At 45.8% G+C, this 23,537-nt stretch overlaps 1 protein-coding gene across 2 annotated transcripts in view; it reads right to left on the bottom strand.

Moving 5' to 3' along the window:
• LMF1 (lipase maturation factor 1) overlaps positions 1–23,537 on the bottom strand; it is a 143,557-nt gene that overhangs the window by 101,698 nt on the left and 18,322 nt on the right. For both annotated transcript variants that reach the window (XM_015642937.3, XM_033517853.1), the window contains exon 3: positions 20,689–20,699. In XM_015642937.3, coding sequence (XP_015498423.1) covers positions 20,689–20,699 — 11 coding nt within the window. The remainder of the gene's footprint in view (positions 1–20,688; positions 20,700–23,537) is intronic.

Raw genomic sequence — 23,537 nt, 5'->3', positions numbered from 1 at the left:
TTCCTCACTGACCCTCCCAGATCATTCCCTCCAGGGCTCCTCACTGACCCTCCCAGATCATTCCCTCCAGGATTTCTCCAGGATTCCTCACTGACCCTCCCAGCTGATTCCCTCCATTTCTCTCCTGGTTTTTGCCCTCCTCTCGCTGCTATCAAATGGGGGCAATGATGAAGGTGAGGAAGGTGATGACTTAAGGTCCCTCCCAACCCAGGATCCCAATCCCATTCCAGGATTCCACAATGAGATGTGTTTGCAGTGCCAGGAGGCCAACACAGCCGCGTCCTCCTTGTGCCCCAAACTCCCTGGGAAGCACATCCCAAACCCTCCTCCAACTGCAACAACTCCCACCCCTGACATTTTGTAGGGCAGCAAAAAACGGACATGAAGGAGTCATCTCCATGACCTGGGGGGACTGAGAGAAGAAACTGGGATAGAGTCATGGAATGGTTTGGGTTGGAAAGGATCTTAAAGCCCATCCACTGCCACCTCCCACTGTCCCAGGCTGCTCCAACCCCTGTCCAGCCTGACCTTGGACACTTCCAGGATGGAGCAGCCACATCTGGGGCTGTGGGATGGGAAGGAAGATATCGGCCATTGGGAGCATCCCAAAACCAATAAACCATTGAATGAAGGGAGCAGTGATCTCCTCCAGTAAAATTCCCCAATCCTGGAGTTTTGGGGGTGAAACCCATCCCATAAACAGCAGCAAACCCCATCAGGGCTCTCTCCAAGAGACAATTCCCATCCTCCGAGCCCCGACCAGCACATCCCTATTCCCGCTCCATCCCGGGGCTCACTGATACTGCTGGGAACGAAAGGGTCACGTTGTTGACCCACCTGCTCCTGTTTTCCTCACTTGGATCTCGTCAAATTTCAGCAGCTGCAGGGCAGCACAAAGCCCCCCATTGTTATCTCTGGCGCAGCCGGAGAGGGAGCCACGGGCTGGGTTTTTTTGGGGAAAAAAAAAAAAAAAAAGGGAATAAAATCACCCGCCAACGACGGCTGCGCCCGCCTCACACGCGCTCCGAGAGTTTGGGACGTGCTCGGGACGCGGTGTGGCAAAAGCCGTGGTTTGGGATTTTCCAGAGGTCTCTGCTGGGGCAGGGGAGGAGGAGGAACAGGGAGGATGTGCTGGAGGGGAGGAGGGAAGGAAAGAAGCAAACCCCAAACCTAAACACACTTTCCTTTATTCCTTTTAGGGTTTTAAAGCGTTTTGTCTCTTTCAAACGCTCGAACCCCTCATGCAATGTAGGGTTTGTAGCTCGACATCGAGCGATGTCCAGTTTTCATCTTTATTATTTGCCATAAATGAATTCACCATGAAGTTACCACAGCCTGGCCACGGCTGCAGAGGAGTCAGCACAGTCCTTTCCCCCAGTCTCCTCATCCCAAACCAGTTTGTGTCCTTGTGGGACCATCAGGGAGAAAGCGGTGAGGGAGGGAAGGGCTGAAAGCCTTCACAAGATAAAATCCAGAGATAGTGAATTTTCTTATTTTCTGTTTTCCTGACTCAAAACTCAGGTTTTTCTGACCTGGCCAAAATCAACCCTCATACCTGGCCATGCTAGAAAGAGCTCACATAATTAATTCTCATGAATTCCCCTTCCTGGAACACGGGATAAGGTGAAACCAGCCGATTGTTTCTCTTCGTACAGAAACACCCACACGTCAAATTTACACGGAGCACGTCTGCACGGCACAGACAAATGCTGCTCCACCAGATCCAGATTTTCCAGCTCCCAGTGCAGCTGTCTCCCTATGGATATTGTGTGTCAGACAGCCCAGCAGCCAAGGGGAGGGAGATATCCAATCCAGACTGACTTTCCCGGGAATTAGACCTGCTCCCGAGCCCACCTCCCTGAAACCCAGCGTGGTTTGGTTTCAGCTCGAGCCTCAAAGCACCTGTTGGAAATATCTGAATTGTGCTGCAGAACCAGGGATTTATCCCTGCTCCAGGCTCAGGATCACTCCTGGTTTTGGGGGTGGTGTTAAATCCCAAATGACGCTTTGGGATCGAAGCTCTCCAGGCTCGGAGCACCCACAGCTTCCAGCTCCCATCCCAGGGACCTGACAGCCCAAACTCCTGGAAATGCTGGAGCTTTTGGGACAAAGTCCCTGTGCTGTGCCCAGGGATGTGCAGGAGAGCGGGAACGGCCCCGGAGGCAGCGCCAGCCTCGGGCACAGCCAGCTCACATCGGGGCTGTTCCATGGAAACATCAACCCCAGAGCTGGATTTCTTCACATTAAAGGGTCAATTCCAAACCATCAAATCTTGATTTAGAGCGTTCTCCTCCTCTCCCTGGCCAGTGGCTGGAGCTGGGGCAGGGAGGTTTGGGTGGGATATTGGGAGAAGGGCACTGCCCAGGCTCCCCAGGGAATGGGCACAGCCCCGAGGCTGCCAGAGCTCCAGGGATGCCCAGGTGGGATTTTGGGGTGGGACTGGATAATCCCTGTGGATCCTTCCATCCTTCAACAACTTCTTCAAAGGAAAGCAAAGCCCCAAACCATCCCTAAAAGGTCTGTCTGGACAACACTCATCCCCCAGCCAGCCAAAAACCCAGAAATGCCCCAAATCCTGCTCCTGCCAGCTCACCACAAACACCTCACTTATCTCCTGTGTGGAACATCGGTCCCACTCAAACCAGAAGCACCCCCAGTTCCTTCATTTTGAGGTCACCCCCAAAAAATCCTCCCAGAATTCTGAGGAGCTCTGAGAAGCAGAGCTGGACCAAGACAGAGAAGGGATAAATGAGGAAGGATAAATGATTAAAAAAGGAAGAAATTGCCCATCAGATCTCCCAGATCTCACTGCCTCGCTCCCAGAGCCCAGAACACAGGGACACCTCTCACAGATGGGCTCTTGAGGCTTTTCAGAGCTCTGAGAGAGACAAAACTCTTTGCTGAAGCTCACAATTCTCTCTGGCACCACGTCCTGGGCAGAGCTGGTAACCCCAGCCCTCCACCCCAACCCCAGGACACCACAAACCCAAGATCTGACCCAGCTTCCCACAGCCAAACCCCATCTTCAAGCACCACCACTAAATATTTCCCATTTCTTGTTCACCAAAGTCTCCTCAGCCTGAGGATATCTCACATTTCTGTAGCCACCAGAAAAGTTCTGGCTGTTGTTGGAAGATTTGGGAGAACGTTAGCAGGAACTTTTGTTCTTAAAGTATAAACTACCCAGAAAAAAAAATAAAATTTAACATAAAAACTTTTAAAAGCTTCCAAGTGCTCTCCAGGGTAGTCATTAGGAACTACTTAGGTAACAGGAGGGTGATAACAGGGAGTTAATGCAGCGTTAAATTAGCCCTCCTTCCATGCAGAACTTTAAGTGACAGAGGAATCAGTTGGGAGGATTTTTATTTTATTTTTTAAATAATGAAGTTAATGGATTTCCTGTTTTTAGCTCTGTGGGCGGCTGTCAATTTGAGGGATCTGTACATACTGGATTTAATTACTCTGTCTTCAAGGAAGGAAAATAAGTTCAACCCTGTTCCTATGAACTCCAGGAGCTCTCCAGCTTGGCCTCAAGGTGAGGAGAAGGTGCCCACACTGGTCAGGGAGGGTGAGATATCCCTGGAGATGGGAAACAGCATTCCCTGAAATCCTCTAGTCCAGAGGATTTGTGGTTGCCCCATCCCGGGAAGCGTCCAAGGCCAGGCTGGAGCACCCTGGGACAGTGGGAGGTGTTGGGGTTGGAACTGGATGGGCTTTAAGGTCCCTCCCAACCCAAACTGTTCCAGCATTCTCAACATCTCGACCATCCCTGAAAATCCTCCCAGGGCCAATGGTCTGTGCCTCAGATCCCAGGGAGTGAGGGGAACAAGCCCCAGGAATGGCTCAGAGCATTCCCAGGGTCTCCCCAAATTTAGACAAAGCCAGCAGGAGTGAGGCTGGCCACAGAGAAAGGGGCAGAATCCCAGGATGATTTCAGCTGGAAAAGCCCTCCAAGGTCATTGAGTCCAACACCAGGTACTTCCCAACAAAACTTCACATTTTCCCAAATTATGGGAGACAAGGATTCAACTCTGCTTTGAAACTAATGTTGGAAACAATTTCAATTAATGAGGCAACGCTTGAATCCGAGCCTCAGTGCAGGAGAACTCCACCCTTGCCAGTCACCCAGCCCAGTTCACCTTTCCTGATGGAAATCATGGAATGCCAGGATCATAAAAGTTGGGAAAGACCTTAAGGATCATCGAGTCCAAGCTGTGCCCAATGCCCACCTCATCCCCAGCCCAGAGCTCCGAGTGCCACCTCCAGGAATTCCTTGGACACCTCCAGGGATGGGGACTCCAAACCTCCCTGGGCAGCCCCTTCCAAGGCCCAACCACCCTTTCCATGGGGAAATTCCTGTGGGACACACAGCCCACGTGTCCCACAGGGAAATGGGGAGGGCTGGGAGGGCCTGGCTGGGAAATGGGAGCAGTGATGCCACCACCAGCAGGGGATCGCAGCTGCAAATCTGCTACAAATACACGAAACATTTAAAAGCCAAAATCCTGAGGCATCACTTCAGCACCACACCAGGACCCAGCAGCACATTCCCGCTCATCCCACTGCGATTCCCAGCTTTTTGCACAACCTGCCACGCTCATTCCATCTGTTCCTCCCGACCAGGCCTCGTGCCATGTGCCCGAGGAGCTGAACTGCTCCAAACAGGTGTTTGCTGGGTGTTAAATCTTTCTTCTCTTCTGGCAGCCTCAGAACCCGTGAGCAGCTGTTCCCCCTGATGCCTCAAGCTTTAGCTCTCATATTTTCCAGATTCTGTACTGCACTGGTGTGTAACTCTGAACTTCACATGAAGTGTCACCAAGTTCTCCTCACAGTTCAGTCACACAAAATAATCCTTTCCCAGCCCAAAAACCAAGGATTTAACCCTGAACTTCACATGAAGTGTCACCAAGTTCTCCTCACAGCCCAGGCACACAAAACAATCCTTTTCCAGCCCCAGAACCAAGGACACCGCTGCACCCTCGGGCCCAAGAAGTGTTGGCAGCAGCGAATTGAGGAGAGCAGTCTGGGAGGATGGGACTGCATCACCTGCAGCTGGAATTGGACAATCAACCCCCATGTGGAAATGGACCAGAACTTATCAAAGTGTGAGAACTCGTGAGCCCTCATCCATCCTGGGTGTAGCCTCAGCCAGGCTCTTGTAGTGCCCAAGGTGCATCCTTTAAAGGCCTTTTTAATAATTATCTATTTTATTTATTTAACTCTGTCCAGCCTCTGTTCCAGGAGTCTCTTTGGGCATCACCCCGATCCAGCCGCTCTCCTCCCCATCCCATTCCCAGCTCACACACTTCAGGCAGTAACAAATTAAACCCAACACCATGAAAACACCTGGCAAGGGCTTCTGCCAGCACACAGCGAGCCAGCCTCGAAATAAAATGCAAATTAAACAAATTTCTCCTGCTGAGTCACGTGAGGCCCCCACTGCCCTGCAGAGATCCAGATTTAGCCTCGTGTGAGCACAAGTTTCACCCTGAGCGTTTGCAGGACATAAATCCAGGCCAGGGGATGATTTTCCTCATGGATTTGAAGTGAATCTCTCATGGAATATCAGCTCTCCCTCCCTGATTTTTTTTCTTTTTTTTCTGAATGGTGCTTTTAAAGCACAGCTTGTATACGGAGTAAAAACTGATTATTGGATAATTGATTAACCTCGAGGCAGAGATCCCTGACCAGCACCCACCAGAGGTGGGATCTGAAAGGTCTGAGAATTGTGGAATTTTTCAGGTTGGAAAAGATCTCTTAAATCATCAAGTGCAATGATCCAGCCAGAGCCACCAAATGAGAAGCAAAATCCTTAATTATATGTGTTGGGAATGCAATGACAAGAGACCATGACAAAACCTTAGAAATATCATCTAAATACGATTTTTCCTCATTCTAAAAGGGGATTTGCTCTGTCCACGCTCAAGGATTACAATTAAATAGGAATATTTAAATAAATAATAAATAAATAGATATTTCCAGGTCCTTTTGGACATCCCTCCATCCCAACAAAAGCAAAAAAAAAGGAGTCTCCATTCAGCCCCATCCCTCATGGAAATCAATGAGCTCCAGGGAAGCTTTGGGGCTGGAAATCAGGGCTGCTTTCATCCAGGCCTTTTGCAACACCATGAGCTCAGAGGTGACCAAAGTGACCCCAACACCCACAGCTTGAACCTCCAGGAACCTCCAGCAACAAAGGAAGGGGGAGCAAGAGGGAGGAGACCAAATGTGGATCTCAGGAAATCAAAAAGCCGCTTTCAAAAGCTGATTTTAAAGAGATCTGAGGAGGTGGAGGAGGAAGCAGCAGCTTTTTGGTGATTATGGGACAAATGGCAAAAAGTCAGCTGGGTTAGGAAGTTTTTTCTCTCCCTGCACAGTGCAAAGAGGAGAAAAACACGAAGAGAAAACACAGAGAAAAACACGAAGCAGAAATGCTGATGGTCAGAAACCCGAGTTATGGGCCAAGGCAGAAAACCTCCCTGGTGAAATCCTAAAAAATAAATAAGAAAAGAACCAGTTCAGCCATTGTTGCATAAATTAACACAGAGTGCAGTGAGAATTCCACCTCAGAGGGTCCTGGGGTGGTTTGGGTGGGAAGGGACTTTCAAGATCAGCTCGTTCCACCCCCTTTCCATGGGCAGGGACACCTTCCTCCATCCCAGGCTGCTCCAAGCCCTGTCCAGCCTGGCCTTGGGCATTTCCAGGGATCCAGGGGCAGCCCCAGCTTTTCTGGGAATCAGTGCCATGGCCTGTCCAGCCTCATTGTCACAGCTCCTGGAGAAAATCACAAAATCCAGCAAAAAATCCACGCAGGGCAGCTCCAAAGATGCCCCCAGCAAACACCACGGAGCCTTCTCGGTCCAGAGAGCAGGGGAGCAGAAAAGCAGAGTGTTTTACCCCAAATATTCCCATTCCCTGAGTCCTGGGAGGATCCATGATAACACAACCTCAGAGCTCCCCGTGCTGCCTGGGTGGTGGTGACACCACGTGAGTGACACCACGGCCGCTCGTGAGCGCGTTCCCAACACGTCTAATTAAGGATTTCTGCTTCTCATTGGAAGCAGCAGCTTTTTACATTTCGCTGGAAAGCGCTGGAATCAACCACATGAAAACAACAATCAGCCAGGGCAGTGACAAGTGATATTAAACAGCTCCTCACAGATGTCCCAGCACCACAAAAGTTGTTCGCCCTGTAAGGAATCCAAATGACTTCAGTGCCTAAAATGAACCAGATGAATGATTTCAGTCCTCACTCTGCACTTATTAAATCAGGCTGAAAATCCTACAGTGCTTTGGGGTGGGAGGGACCGTCGAGATCATCGTGTACATGCACCCAGAACAGAAGGATCCAGCAAAAAAAACCCCAAAAACAACCAGTTTTTTGAGTGTTCAGCACCACAAAACCAATCTGGAATTGTAAAATTGTAAAAAGCAGGTATAGCTCAGGGGTTTTCCAGACATATAATCATCCACACCCAAAAACCTGGGGAAAGATCCTGCCACTGCTTTAATCCTGCAGTTCCAAGTGGATGGCAGCAGCTCTTGCTCCAAGAATGAATTCGATTTCTCGACAGAAATCACTGCCCAGGCTTTGGTTACGTTCAATCATTGATGGGGAACTTGTCAGGGAAGCTGGGGGCTGGAGTTCCCTAACTGGAACCATGTGGGAAGGCAGCTGGAACACCAGCACTGCTTATCCTGGTGATTTATCAACCACCTGAGGCCACGGCTGGCACCCCAGTGACACCCTGGCTGCAACAGGAGGGAGAAATCTGGTTAAAAATCATCTGAAACGAGAAAAGGGAACCAAATCCAAGTGGAAAATAGTTGTTATTTGTTAAAATAATAATTAACCAGCCAGTTTTTAAGTGCTGTTGGGTTTTATGCACAAAAATATTCTTATTTTACAGAATCACAATGATTTGGGCTGGAAGGGACCTTAAAAATGATCTAATTCCTAATTCTCAGTTGGGCCAGAAAAGGATTAAGAGATCACAACCCTTTATAAAGTGAGAGTCTCCCACTCTCAGTGACCACATAAGCGCAGATATTAAAGATAAATTATTTTCTGAAGTATCTAAAAAATGTGGAAATAAAGAAAGCACAGCAAAGCTTCCCAAAGGAGGGAAAACTGCACTTCCAAAGAGCCCAGATCCTCTTCCTGATGCAGAGAGGGGAGCTTTCAGCATCTGTGGCATCCCAGGACTCAAAAATGAACTCAAAACTCTTCAAGACATTCCTGCACAGGATAATTTTCCAAGGAGAAAGTGCTGACCCTTAAAGAGCAGCACGTGTTGGGAGCTGCTTTAATCTCATTTTACTTTCCAACCTCACCGAGGAGAAGTTCAAAATGCTGTTTGTAACTGAGTCAGAGCTAAAAGGCACTCAATAAAAACCTCCACCGATTTCTTCTGGCCATAAATCCAAAAGGTAAAGATTGTGCAACACCGGTCCTTCATATTTAATAATAACAAACAGATGGGAAAATATTCTAATAAATTATTTGAACTGTCCAAGCTGTGTGCCAGAAAGTCCTGGCTAAATTCCCCTGCTCAAGCATCTCTGGAGCATTTTCCCTGCAGACCTCTGAGAGCTCCCTGTTCCTGGAGGGGGAAATATCAGCATCCTGTGACTTTCTTTTAAAATAAATTTAAGAAGACATGAAATCATCATCCTAGGGCTGACACAACCCAGCCCAACATGAGGAAGGGTTTTCCATGACAGAGAAGGAGCTACAGCAGGGATCAAACACCCAGGAGCCCATGGAAAACCCCCAGGGATGGGATTTATCCCTGCTCCAGGCTCAGGATCACTCCTGGTTTTGGGGGTGGTGTTAAATCCCAAATGACGCTTTGGGATCGAAGCTCTCCGGGCTCGGAGCACCCACAGCTTCCAGCTCCCATCCCAGGGGCCTGACAGCCCAAACTCCTGGAAATGCTGGAGCTTTTGGGACAAAGTCCCTGTGCTGTGCCCAGGGATGTGCAGGAGAGCGGGAACGGCCCCGGAGGCAGCGCCAGCCTCGGGCACAGCCAGCTCACATCGGGGCTGTTCCATGGAAACATCAACCCCAGAGCTGGATTTCTTCACATTAAAGGGTCAATTCCAAACCATCAAATCTTGATTTAAAGCGTTCTCCTCCTCTCCCTGGCCACTGCCTGAAAAGCTGAATGAGCCAGGAGAATGTTGTTAGGAATTTATTAGGAATATTAATAAGCCATGCAAATGAGAATGGAAAATATCTGTATTGCATGTTGTGATAAAGGGGGGGAAAAGTGGGATTTTAAAGCTTAGCAGAGGACAGATGGGAAGAGCTACAGCTCTGCATTATCCCCTCAGACACCACCCTGGCATTCCCTTCCCATCCCTCTGGGAATTTCTGTCTGTCCAGGCTGTGTTTCCCCTGGCTGGGACATCCAGCACAGCTGGGCAAATCCAAGTGCGCTGATGCTGTCCCAGATTTCCACCTGGGATTTCCCCCGCTGCAATAAATGGAACAGAAAGGTCCTGGCAGTGTTTGTCCTGGTCACAAAGGGTGACAAAGGGCTGTGCCCTCACTCTGGCAGACAACACACGGCTTCTCCCTTCCAAAATATTCCCTCAGGAACCCAAAACAAGGGACAAAAACATTTCCCTGCAGGTTTCTGCCCATCATCCTTTACCTTTTCCATCCTTCTTCTCCCCCTGAGGATCCTTTCACACCTCCTCCCCCTCTAAGTGACCACATAAGCACAGATTTTACAGATAAATTCTTTTTGAAGTACCTAAAAATGTGGAAATAAAGGGAAGAGAGCACAGCAAAAGCTCCATGTTTCTTGTGGCTCCTCCAGAGGACCAAAATTAAGTGACTCTGGAGCCTTCTCTCCTATGTTCTGGTTAAAAATCATCTGAAAGGAGAAAAGAGAACCAAATCCAAATGGAAAATGGCTGTTATTTGTTAAAACAATTATTAACCAGCCAGTTTTTAAATGCTGTTGGGTTTTATGCACAAAAATACTCTTCTTTTACAGAATCACAACGCTTTGGGCTGGAAGGAACCTTAGGACAGGTAATTTTGGGATGCATCCCTTACAAAAAGAACAGGAAAACACCAGAGTTGCCGTAAAAGCAGCGACTGCTGCAGGTCTGGGCACGAGAGCTGAGGTACAGCGGAGATTTCAGAGCCAGAATTTGAAATCCTGACACTTATCTGCTCAGATTAACAGCAAATATGTACCTTGGCTCCTTTCAGCTTCCCAGGGCTGGCTGGGAAGAGGATGGCTTAACGCTGCGGTTTCACCCGGCTCGGGGATGGGAAAAAAAAGCCCATGAGAAAATGATTTCTCTGGGCTTAAAGTAAATAAATGAATCCCCATCTCTCGAGGAGTTTCAGGGATGCAGTGAGGGGGTGGCCAGAAATATTTGGCTAGGTAGCATTGCCCTGAAATCAGGAATGAGAACATGGGACACCCCAGGGCCGGGGGAATATTTCAGGAAATCGAGGCAGCCCACACAGGGCTCAGCAGGAAGCAGACTTGTGTGCAAAGATGCCACAGATGACAGAAAAACACAACAAGATTCTGACCCCCAGGAAATTCCTGTGCACAGATGAATGTCAGGGACAGCAGGAGAAGTGGCAGCTCCGTTCCTGAGCTCCCTGAGGTTTTTGGGACACGGCTCAAGCACGGCACCCACTTTCTGCTCTTTTCCTTCAGCTTTTGCACATTTGATCTTGGACTGATTTAACCCCAAATCAGGAGTTCAGAAGGTGCAGTGAAATCCCATGAAACCCCTTCCAACCCTGATTTTTAATGATGCTCAGTCATTCTTGAGCTCCTGCTCCCATTTAAAGGGAGGAGAGGCAGGGAAATACAGAAAATCCAGCTGCTAAGATGTTCCTCACATGCACAAACTCACTAAAACCACACCATTTCTGTCCAAATTTGTATTTACCTCTCAACTACGACGTGTTTTCTTCCTAATTTAAAGATGGTAAGGCAAAAAAACCCACAGCATCCATTCCAAAAACCCTGACTTGCCTTTTGTTGACCCAGAAATCTGCTCAGCCCCAGCGCATTCCCACAAATAATTCCAAGGAAACAACGTTTTTGGCCAAAGGAACTTCAAGAAGAAATCCACAAACAGCTCCATTCATGGACTTTGTTCCCTGCTCCAGGCAGATCAAGGAGTCTGGATTTAGAGGAAGATCAAACTTGACCTCTGGCTCTCACTTCCACCAGTTTTGATGCATGGAGGGAACACAGAAAATGTAATAAACCTCAAAGTCGAGGCTTGTGAAGAATCCCAGAGAATTCCAAAAGGGGCTCTGCCAGCATAAATACAATTAAACAATTTAACCTTCAGCAGCATCGAGTTGTCAAATAAATATCTCTTAAGAAGACAACTTAAAAGAAGGGAAAAAAGACCAATCCCACAGTATTCCTTCTCCTCCTTCCAGCAGGAAAAAAGGGCTAAGAATAGATAAGAACACAGGATAAATGTCCTGGAAAAAAAACCTTAATTTTATTGCTCAGACCAATGGATTTTTAATCCATGGCCAAAAGAAAGTACCAGATAGGAATGGGCAGGAAAATGGGGTTTTTTTTTTTCCATTTCCACTGCAATGCTGTGGCTGCTTCCAGCTGGGATCCTGCAGGGAGATGGAGAAGGTGCTCCAGTCCAAGAGCTTTTTTAAGCTTCTCACTGATTAATAAAAGACAAAAAAATCGAGGCCATTTAACCTGACCCAAAGTTCTTCTCTGCTCATCAAACATTTCTGATGGAAAGGAATCAAAATCCACGGACTTCCACCCAACCTTCCACACCCCAGGTCCATGAAAAGGATGGAGAATATCCCTAGAGTTGGATTCCTTAAAGAGGGTCCAACCTTCCTCAGAGCTCCCCACACAACTTCCAGCTGCCCCCAGATGTCCAGTGCCAAGATCCCAACCCTTTAATTGATAATTCTTCCGTAGAAGAACACCCACCAGGGCTCGTCATTCCCAGGAAAAAAATGGAGCTCCAAAAACTCCATAGGAAGAGCTGGAATCATCCTCACAAATCACTGCCAGAAAACTTTGATGGGATGTAGATCAGGGCACAGAATGGGAACGAGCAGCAGAGAAATCAGATGTTGGAAATGACAGTGGATAACAGGAAAGAAGAACTCCAGCAGCTCCTTGGATGCCCTTTGGTTTCTTGGGATTATCCAGGGGTTCCTCTGTGCCTAAAGGTTTATTTAACTTCAGGAAAATACAAAACTAAAAACCAAACTTCTTCCCTCGTGCCAGACCTGAACTTTGGATGGAAGCAAGCCTTGAAGGCAGCTCTGCCCAGCTCTCATCCTCCCTCCATCAAAAGCCTGGAGGGAATTTAAACAGCTCCATGCTGGGAACTGGGCCTGGGGGAGCCAGCACTGATCCATTGTTTTCACTGGAGCCTCCCCAGCTCGTCTTTCTCACTAAAAATACGGAGAAAACCTTCCTATCTCCCACTTTAGAGGTGGATTCTGCTTTTAGGTGGGTTCTGGGCTCACAAAACATTCCCTGGAGCTGACTGTTCCCAGGTGAAGCCAAGCAGGTGGATTTTCCCTGGAGTTTGGGACAGCTGGCAAACACTGCAGGGATAAAACCTGCCAAAATCACTTGGCTTCTCAAGATCCTTCAAGCACAGAGGTTTAAAATCCAGCAGAACTCCATAAATCAGGTGGAGACCAGGCTGGGCAGGGCTTGGAGCAACCTGGGATAGTGGAAGGTGTCCCTGTGCATGGAACAAGATGAGCTTTGAGGTCCCTTCCAACCCAAACCATTCCACAATTCCATAAAACAAAGCCAACGTCCTCCGCAGCTGCTGTAACACCTGCCAAAAATCCTCTTTAAAACGCTTGTCTGGGTTTGTTGTTTTCTTTTAAAAACAAAAATAGAGCAAAAGGCTGAAAATAATCCCACAATACAAAATTTCCAGGAGCACTTTGTGTGGGTATTGCAGGTCAGCCTCGCTGAGGGACTCTGCTCCGGTTTTCCAGAGGGAAAATTCATCCTTTGTAACAAAATGGGAACAACCAAAAGAGGGAGAAGCAACAACTCCCAGGAGATTTGTGACCACAACTCTGCAGGTTCAGAGAGGTCCCAAATCCCTGATTTTCTTTTCCAAACCCTTCTGTGCCACAGGACAACGGGAGAAGCCTGCAGGTGACACCGGCCGTGCCACACCTCCCATCCCTGCTCCCAGCACAGCTGGGGCTCATCCTGAAGGATGCACAAAATTGGGATTGGATCGCTGGGGCCATCAAAATTCCCACTCCCTGAAGGAGTGGGGGAATTATCACCCCCTCCCAGCCACATTCCAGCTGGGGAATTCCATGGGATCTCCTCAAAGCCTAGAGAAGCGGGTGCTGTGTCCCACCCTGAGCACTGTCACACCACCTGAACTTCAGCCCAAAGTGGTGGCAGCATTTTGGTGCTGGCCAGCACTTCCCCAGTTTATAGTGAATTTGGAACGAGCTTTTCTTGGTTAAAAAAAAAAATTAAAAATCCCTTTTTTAGCACAGAAGGAGCAATCAGCCCAAGCTGGGATGTTTGGACATCAAACCCTCCTCAAAGCGTGAGCTGCAGTTCAGATCCACCTCGCTGGGAAAAGGCTGCTGGAAGATTTTGGTATTTTTTAAAGAACTGAGCTGGAAGTTCCCAGATTCCCAGGCCTGTTCCTGCTCTTGCTCAGAAGGAGAAGTGGGAAGAGGCTGTGGGTTTAACCGGAGGCTTCACACAAATCCAGGGTAAGCTTGGGAGAGATAACAGAGAGGCTCCTGCAAGATAAGATAAGCCAGCTCCTGCTGGGAGGATCAAACTCTGCAGGTGAACCTGGGAACAGGTTCAGTCTTCCACACCAAGGGCAATTACAGCTAATTAAACTAATTGCCCTTCTCCTAGTGTAGAATCATCAATGGTTTGGGTTGAAGGGATCTTAGAGCCCATCCAGTTCCAATCCCAACACTCTCCACCATCCCAGGCTGCTCCAGCCTGGCCTTGGACAATTCCAGGGATCCAGGGGCAGCCACAGCTTCTCTGGGAAAGCCATTCCAGCCCCTTCCCACCCTCACAGGGAGGAATTCTTTCCCAATATTCCACCTATCCCTGCCCTCTGGCAGTTTAAGAGCTCTGCCCTTTATCCTCTCACAATCCATCCATATAAAAAGTGCCCTTCCCTGTTTTTTAACCCAGTCCAAACTGGGAGATAATTCCCTCAGCCACATTTAACACAGATATTTCCCATCTAACTGCAGGCCACATCTTCCCAAATGATGGGAGACCAGGATCCAACTCTCAGCTTTGAAACAAACATCGGAGACAATTCCAATTAATGGAGCAACGCTTCAATCTGACAGCCTTAACGAAGGAGATCCCCACTCTTGCCAGTCACCCAGTCCAATCCATCTTTCCTGATGGAAATCATGGAATGCCAGGATCATAACGGTTGGGAAAGACCTCCGAGTCCATTTTTAGAGCAAGATCACAAAATCCCAGAATCGCAGAGGTTGGAAAAGGAGGATTCCCTCCAGGATCATCGAGTCCAAGCTGTGCCCAATGCCCACCTCATCCCCAGCCCAGAGCACCAAGTGCCACCTCCAGGAATTCCTTGGACACCTCCAGGAATGGGGACTCCAAACCTCCCTTGGGCAGCCCCTTCCAAGGCCCAACCACCCTTTCCATGGGTAAATTCTTCCCTAATTTCTCCCAAGAACGAAACCCCTGCCTGCAAAAAGCATTTTTGTTTGTTTCCTTTTTCTCAAGGCTGGGCCAAAAGTCGGTCACAAGAACTGTGCAGAAACAATTTGCTTAGGGAAAGGTTTTCCCAGTTTCTGCAAGGCCAGCGTTCCCATTCCACCCACTTACATTCCTGGATTAAGGGAAAATAAAATCACATCCGCAGGCCGGTCAGCAGTGACACAGGTCGAGATGCAGGAACACGGCAAAGGGCTGGAAGAAAAATTCCATGCATGGAAAGTTCTTTTGGAGAAGTTCTGCACTCCTTCCAGCCCCACCATTTCCATCAGGCCTCGTTAAGGAGTATTTTATCCCTTCAGCTCATTTGCATAATTGCTGCAATCAAAGGCACTACTTTACAGTAATAACTTTAATGGCAGATTTTTCCTTAAACATTCTTTTTTTAAATGCACCGAGGTCAGTGCATCCATGTGCCAGGAGAAATGCAGGCAGGAGGTGACACTCGGGGAATGCTGGGTGTGGAGAGTGACCAGCTGCTTTTTGTTTTGGGATTATTTCTGCTTTATCACACTCAAGGTGCATCCCAGAACCAAAATGTTTGTCCATTAAACAGGAGCCTGGTTGGTATCCTGGCAATTTCCCGCTTCTTTTCCCCATTAATTTTGCTACAGTTGTCTTACTAGGAGGGAATCTGGATTTATTTTGCTCCAATTGTCTTATTGGGAGGGAATCTGGCTCGTTTCCAGGCTAACACCAGGTTTTAGAAGGGAGAGCCCAAATCTCAACCTCTGGTTTGGCTTTACAGAACCCTGGGATGGTTTGGGTTGGAAGGGACCTTAAAGCCCATCCCATCCAACCTCTGCCATGGGCAGGGCCACCTTTCCCTGGAGGTTTTCCCTGAGAAGTTGGAGCTCTGGCCTGTATCCCTCAAATCCATGGAGATAAGAACTTGTGAGATAACATCTCCAAGGCTTCAGCACCCTTGGAAGGTTTATTTTGAAGACAGGCAAGAACCACTGGCCTAATTTTTAATTTCAAACACAGACTTAGAGAAAACAAGCTGAGATCCATCTGGAAGTCCACAGCAGAAGCCAGCTGGGATTTCCACCCTGCAGCGACTCCAAGGTCTGCGTCCTCCAGAAAACCCAATTCCACCTCAAACCCCGCCAGTTCCACCAGCACATCCCCATCTCCACCACGCTGGGATGTTCCTCATGGAAACCTTCCCCAGGACCACGGGAGCTGGCTCCACATCCCAAGATTTGGGGGAACGCTCCCCCTAATTGAGGATCCCGAAGGAGCGGGGCCGGAGCGAAGGCCCCGCCGCCCTTTCATGCAGGCCTAACAACATCAAACCCAAAGAGCGAGGCCGGGCAGGGAAGCAGACAAGCCATAAATTAAAGCAGAGGATATGAATTCCACGCAGGCTGCAGCGTTGGGGTTAACGTGGGTCTGGAAGCAGTTTAGGGAAAACCTGGAGTGGCTTTGGGCCAGCTCTGAGCCGAGCTGCTCCGGCCTAATCGTTTCCTTCAGGCAGGCTACTCCAGCTCACTAATAGGTTTTAATAAAAACTTCCAATTGGGCCAGTAAACCCCTCATTAAGCTGTTTTTAAAGCATGAATTTAAGAGGGCCGGGGGTAAAAGGTCAGGGGGAGTTTTTAATTCAGACCGGCTGGCAAAAGGTGCTGTTGTGATTGAAAACACCAGAGTTCAAGTGTCCAGGGCCACATAAACATCCGACTCTGTCACTAGACCTGCTTAAGTGACAGCTTGAAAAATAGATTTAATAAGACAGAGAGAAAAGTTTCCCACTCTTACACCAGCAATAGGAACAGCAGATCCCAATATTAGGCAGGAATGGGAATGGTTGGGAAGCAGCTCCAGCCCTCCCATCCTGGCGTGGGGGGATGAATAAAGAGCAGCCCGTGGCCAGCAGGGTGTCCCACCATTCCCAGGGGTTCTGGGATACTGGGATGCAGGCTCTGCTGCTGGGAAGGGAGCAAAGTTCTCTGGGAATCCCACGGAGCAGCCCAGCCCCACGTCCTGCTCTCCCCAGTGACCATGGGATGCCAGCATGGGAATCCTGTGCTGTCACGTGGAACATCACAGAATCCCACATTGCTCCAGGCTGGAAAGGACCTTTGGGTTGGTCCAGCTCCACCCCCTGCCATGGGAAGTCTCCCACTATCCCAGTTCTACTCCAACCTGGCCTTGGACTCTTCCAGGGATGGAGCAGCCACAGCTTCTCTGCCAGGGAATTCTCTTGGGCAGCCTCCCCCAGTGCAGAGGGGTCTGCAGGAATCTCCAGCTTAGCTCTGAGCACCTTAAGCCAAGCTTTGGACCTGCACCAAACCTTAAACCAGTGAAGTTTAAGCTCAGTTGTTTGGTTTTCCTCTCATTTTCCTCCATGACCACAGAGCTGCTCTCCAGACCGGTGCAGCTAAAGGAAAACTTCCCCCCTTTCCCTGGGAACACTCACAGAGCAGAAATATCTTCTCCATCTCACCCAGAACCCCAGCTGTGCACTCCAACATTTAATTTTATGTCAATGCACATCTAAAATTCGAGATCCCTGAAGACCTTTTAAAAGAAAATCCTCCTTGGAACAATTTGCATTGAAGCAAAGAGCGAGGATTTAACAAGTGATGGAGAATTACAAATACTCGGCTCTCAACTTTTTATTCCACTTCTAATCAAAACACACTTCAGCTCAAATTCTGAGCTAATAGATGCAATATCAAATTGGGGGGCATTTTGGGTAGGAACTCAGTTATTTGCTCATTCCATGTTTACAGATAACAGAAAAAAAAAACAACTCTGGAGTTTGTCCAGGAATTGTCTTCTCTCCACACCAAAATTAACAAGGAAGTTTACTGGGAGAGGCGGGGGGAGGAAAAACAAAAAAAAAAAAAAGCTTTTGCTTTTAAAATGTGCTTCTAATTCTGGCCTGCAAGGAGTGCAGAAGCCAGGCTCTCTGGAATGATCCCTAAGGAAACATTTGCTTTGGCTCCAAACAGGACACTTTGGAGCATCAGGAGTCAAAGAGGATCAGCTGCTCCTCCATCCTTTCTGTTTAATGATCCCATTGATGGCCACGAGGGCAGCAGATGCATTCCTGCCTTTCCTGCCTGCTCCTTGCTGGGAACAGGGATCTGATAACCACTGGGATAATTCAGGATCTCTCTGGACAGTGACCTCATTTTCCCTGATTTTCACTCAACACAAATCCACTCAAACTCACTCCATCCTTGCAGTTTTCCTGCTTTTAACTCCCCAGTGCCACCTTTTTTTGACCAAGCAGGACTCAGGATCCTCAAAGTCTCTTCTGAATATCTGGGGCTCCTCAAAAGCAGAATGCAGAGCAGAAAAACAGAGGACAAGAAAGCCTGGAAAAGAGCAGCACCTTTCCCAAGCCTCTGCTAGAGCAGGGATAATAAATCCCTACATGGAATCAGATTTCCACTGGGGGAATAAAATGAGTCCTGGAAGGCAGAAGCTTCCCCAGGAGCTCCTCCTGCTCCAGGAGAGAACCCAGGGTGAGGAACAGCAAAGGTGGCACCACCACAGACCTGGTGGGGCAGTTCTGGTCTGGTTCCAAGCCAGGAGAACACAGCTCCTGAATTTTCAGGAAGGAGAAAGCAGCAAGGAAAGGGAAAGGCAGAGCTGAGCCAGGCCAGGCCACCTGGGAAGGGGCTCCAGCAGGGAGAACGTGAGGGAAAGGCCTTGGAACAGCCAAGCTCGAGAAGGAGATTTAGGCTGAGGATGGAGAAGCCAGGAAAGCTCTGGAGGAGCAGCCTGGTGAAGGCAGGCAGCACATCCAGCCATCCCAGAAATCCAGCCAGCAAGCCTCACCCAAAAATAAGGAGGAAAAGCGGCCCTGGATCTGGATCTGTGCCCACCCACAGGGAACAGGTGCCACCACCCCTGCACCGAGGGCACCACGCTGGGTCCAAAGCCAGCTTTACCTCACAACAACAATAAACTAAGCCTAAAGTGATCCCAGCTCGGCTGATCCAGAGCAGCACAAGCCCTGGCTGATGCCCACTCCAGGATCTGCATCCCAGAGCAGCTCCTCAGCTTCCAGGGATACACAGCCCAGCCTGGTGCTCCACATTCCTGATTCCCAGCTCGTTCCCTCCAGCACTTTTAATCGCTTTTCCCTGCCAGGACTAAGAGCAAAAAGCAAAACCTGTGGCAATACCAGCAGATCCCACAGCTTGTTGTTATTTCCAGGCTCTGGAGCTCTTTAAAATCCACAGGGACAGCCTGGAGTTTGAATAGAGGCTACCAAAACCCATCCTGAGATGGAGCAAAATAAAAAAACCTCCCCACTTCCTGGAGGGGGAGAGGAAACAGTCAGCACTTACAAAGAACTCTCCAGGAATTTTTGTTTTTTAAGGATCTTGCTTTGAAGTGGATGCTCCCAAAGAATGAGGCTTCCAGAGCTCAGCAATATTTAATGTACTGCCCCAGCAATGGATGACAATGTTGTTGTTTCAGCTATATTATAACAAAAATATTGTGGTTTTCCTGTACTCTAACAAAAGGAACTGGAGATTTACATCTCCTTCATCTCATTCCGAAGGAGCCCTCACGCCAAAAACGGGGAAGGGAGAGACCCCACTGCGTACAAAGGGCTCCTTGGAGAGGGATCTCCACTTGGGACACAAGGAAAGGCCAAAAAAATATGAAACACCACTTGAAAAGCAAAAAAAAAAAAAAGAACCCAACAATTTTTTGTCACCCATCAGTGACACATCCAGAGGATGAGCAGCTCCAGTCCTCGGGGTTTGTGCTGTCCTGGATTAAATGATTAATTATTTAATGATTAAATATCCACATCTAACAGGGAGGAATTTTCTGGAAGGTTTTATGGATCAGAATGGAAAATTTTCCACTTGAAGAAGCTCAACATTCCCAGAAACCCTCAGACAGTTGAGAGCACCAGCTTGAATTCCAGAACAATCCATTGGGAATGAGGGGATTCTGCAATTCCCAGAAGGAAAAGGGATCGTAGGGATTTAGGGATCGACACCAGTGGAACAGAACCATTCCCTTCTGAATAACCAGATTCCAACTGGGACAAGCTGGGAACACAAATCCCATTTCCAACCCTCACCCAGAGTCCTCCTCCACCCCTTCCACGGCACATTCCTGATGGGACACAACACAGCTGATTGAAAATGTTATTCCATGGCAGGAATTCCCAGAAATCCAGCGGTTTTCCCAAGATTTCCACAGAGAGGAATGCTTCCAGCAGGATTTCAATCTTCCATTTAGGAATGGGCTGGAAAACTGAATAAAAAAATCCAACTGGGAAAAGAAAATCCGACCTCCAAGGAAACAACACGTGCAGCTCATCCCAGGAAAATCCCAGGATAGGAATGAGAGGTTCCTGATATCCAAAATATCTGTGGAAAGGGAATTTGGGAGGAACAGATTCCCTGCCAGGAATGTCCTTCATTCCCTTCATCCCAAACATGATCTCAGCCTAAATTTCCAGAATTTCCTTTCTTTTTAGGGCGTTTGGGCAGAAAGAAACACAGTGAAAGCTTATCAAAATCTTAATAAAAATATAAATGTAATAAAAATTAAATCATAAATAAAAGAAAACTCAATAAAATATATAGAATAATATAAATACAAATATAGAATATATAGTAATATATAATATAGAATATATAGTAATATATAATATAGAATATATAATATAGAACATATAATATAGAATATATAATATAGAATATATAATATAGAATATATAATATAGAATAATATAAATATTAAAAATATAATATTAAAATAATAATTAAAAATACTTAAATTTAAAAAAATTAAATTTAAATATACCAGAGAAAGAGGAAAAAAAATAACAATTTTAAACATGTCAGAGGAGGAGTGAACAAGCTGGAAGAAGGGAAAAGCTACATACCCACAAATGCATCAATAAAATATTACTGCAGCTTTGGGCTCATTTTTAGTCACTTACCAAAGGAATACCTGCAAAACAAAATGAAGAAAAAGCAAAAGAATTAAAATTGGGCTTGAGAAATTCGAGGGAATGATGTCTTGTGTTGGTTTTGCTCCTCACTTCCAACATTTGGGCTTTGAAAATGCAAATAAGGAATAAGGGAAAGGCCAGAAAATGGAACAAATGGGAAAAGGCTGCTGGTGGGAATGGAAAAAGAGGAAATTCCCGAATTTTTGGGCTCCTCAGCGTTCCAAGGAATTGTTCCCTTTCCTTGGATAAAGCAGCAGGAACAGAAGGAAGGCCCTGCCCCAAATCCCAGCAGGTCTGCATTTCCCAGGGAAAATTTCCTGCTTTTCCCACTGGAATTCCCTCCAGCCCCAGCACGGTGATTTTCTGTAAAATCACCAATTCTGTTAAAACTGATTTTAATCCCAAAGCTGAGCAGCTTTGAAGATGCCATTCTTCAAATTTTTATTCCCACTACATCCCCAATCCCAGCACTTAATTTGGATTTATCTATCTGCATATATTAATGTATTTGTAGCATATTAAATTAACCCAAAAAAACCCAAAATAACCCACCCACCATACTGAGAAACACAAAGATTTCAAAGAGTTTTAGAGGGATTTGCTATGACTGAAAATATCCTGAATAAATTATAAATATATTATATATATAAATATCTAAATAGATAAATAATATTTAATATAGTAACATATTCTATTAATATTGTATATAACATAATACTATACTATATTAATTGTATATAATAATATATAATATAATAAGAGCTAGTATATTATATTAAATATTAGTTTATTAATATAATATTTAATATAATATCAAACTATAGAAATAATATCAAACTATAAAAATAATATCAAACTATAAAAATAATATCAAACTATAAAAATAATATCAAATATAGAAATAATACAGAAAATAGAAATAATACAGAAAATAGAAATAATATAGAAAATAGAAATAATATAGAAATAATATAGAAATAATATAGAAATAATATAGAAATAATATAGAAATAATATAGAAATAATATAGAAATAATATAGAAATATAGAAATAATACAGAAAACAGAAATAGGAAATATAGAAATAATACAGAAAATAGAAATAACACAGAAAATAGAACTATCAAAATATATAAATATTTAATATTAAATACATTAATAATATATAAATATCCTGCATAAATTGCATTTTCTACATGCAAACATGGTTTCTGAACAAATCAAACTCAATATCTTGCGCCACATTTAACGACAATTTCCCACGGATTTACTGACGCATAAAGAAAAAATAAAAAAGCAGGGTAATTAGTAATTTAATTAATAACAAAAGCAGCTTTTAATGAAGTTATCTGCCACAAAGGGACCCTCACTTTGCCATCTCCACCCCACTCGTGGTGCCACCAACTCACAGGAATTATTCTCATTTTTGGCACAAATTAAGAACCCCGAGGCTCATTTTAAACACACAAAACCCCCTCCAAACAAAAAAAAACCAAGGAATTAATAAAATATAGTATTTTTCCGAAGCACATGAAGCTTTCTGACGTGTGTCTGGTGCTGATTACATCAATCCAGGCTCATGTGATGACAGGAAAACACTTGGGGATTTATTTCTCCCAAGAAACTCGCGAGGAAACGCCAAGGAAACCAAAGCAAAGCGCCCGCTCCGAATCCATAAAAACAGCGGGAATTCTTCCAGGGATTTCTTCCTTTTTAATAGGTATGAGCAGGGCAGGTACCAAATTCCCAGATTTTAGGTTGGGGTTTAGATCTTAATCACCGTTTTTTCCTTTTTGAGGTGTCTATAATGAGTTAATAAAAGTATTAATTAAAAATGTGGGGTTTTTTTTCACGTTTTGGTATTTGAAACATTCCCAACAGGTAATAAGGAAAAACTTGGATTGGATTTTGCAGGTTTGAGGGTAAATTTCACCAGCAGAGCTTTTGACCTGCACATCGTCCAAACCCAGAAATTCTGCTGGTTCCAAGTATATTCCACTTGGATTGCCTAAATCCCATTAAAAAGTGATATTTTTAATGGGATAAATCCCATTAAAAAGTGATTTTGTGGCTGTTTTCTGCTGGGAGAGACAACATTTATCACCTGATTTGTCAGGGGAGGAAAATCCATGTCCCACTTAGCCTGGATCAGCTGGGAATCATAAACATCATTTAATATTTGAGTTAAATTGTTTTCACCGCCTTGTTCTGATGATTAATTCTGGCTTCAGTATCTTCCTGGGAAATAAAAATTGAGAGCAAAACCTGCTTTGAACCCCATTATTCCCAAGGAAAACTCCTCCTGCTGTCACTGGGGGGTTTGAGGACACAGGAATTCCCAAACCCACCCAAAATTCCACCTTTTCCAGAGAATTCCTATTTTTTTCCTGCATGCAGAGCATGGGGGATGATGGTTTTTATTTGCTGGAGGAGGAGCTCATCAGCCAGACTTGCTCTATAAATTCACATTTCCTTCCCCACTCAGCTACCCCAGAGCTGCAGGAGTTGTTTGGGACAGGGACCTCTAAATCTGTAAAACATTCCCCTAATTGCAAAAAAATATTGCAATTAGAATCCATTAAAAACAGGGCAAAGAAATTTATATATTTTATATATAAAATATAGAAAAAATATAAAAATATATAAAATTATATAATATAGAATATATTTGTTATATATAATATCCTTATTCTATATTATTACATATTTATATCTAATAATATATATGATTTTATATATAATATACATATATATTATATAATATATTATATATTCTATATGATATCCTTATTCTGTATTATTCTATATTATATATAATAATATATATAATTATATAT

Source organism: Parus major, chromosome 14 (genome assembly GCF_001522545.3).
Source record: "Parus major isolate Abel chromosome 14, Parus_major1.1, whole genome shotgun sequence".
NCBI classification, from domain to species: Eukaryota; Metazoa; Chordata; class Aves; order Passeriformes; family Paridae; genus Parus; species Parus major.
Note: the sequence above shows the minus strand (reverse complement) of the source record. Positions and strands in the feature narration are given on the sequence as shown.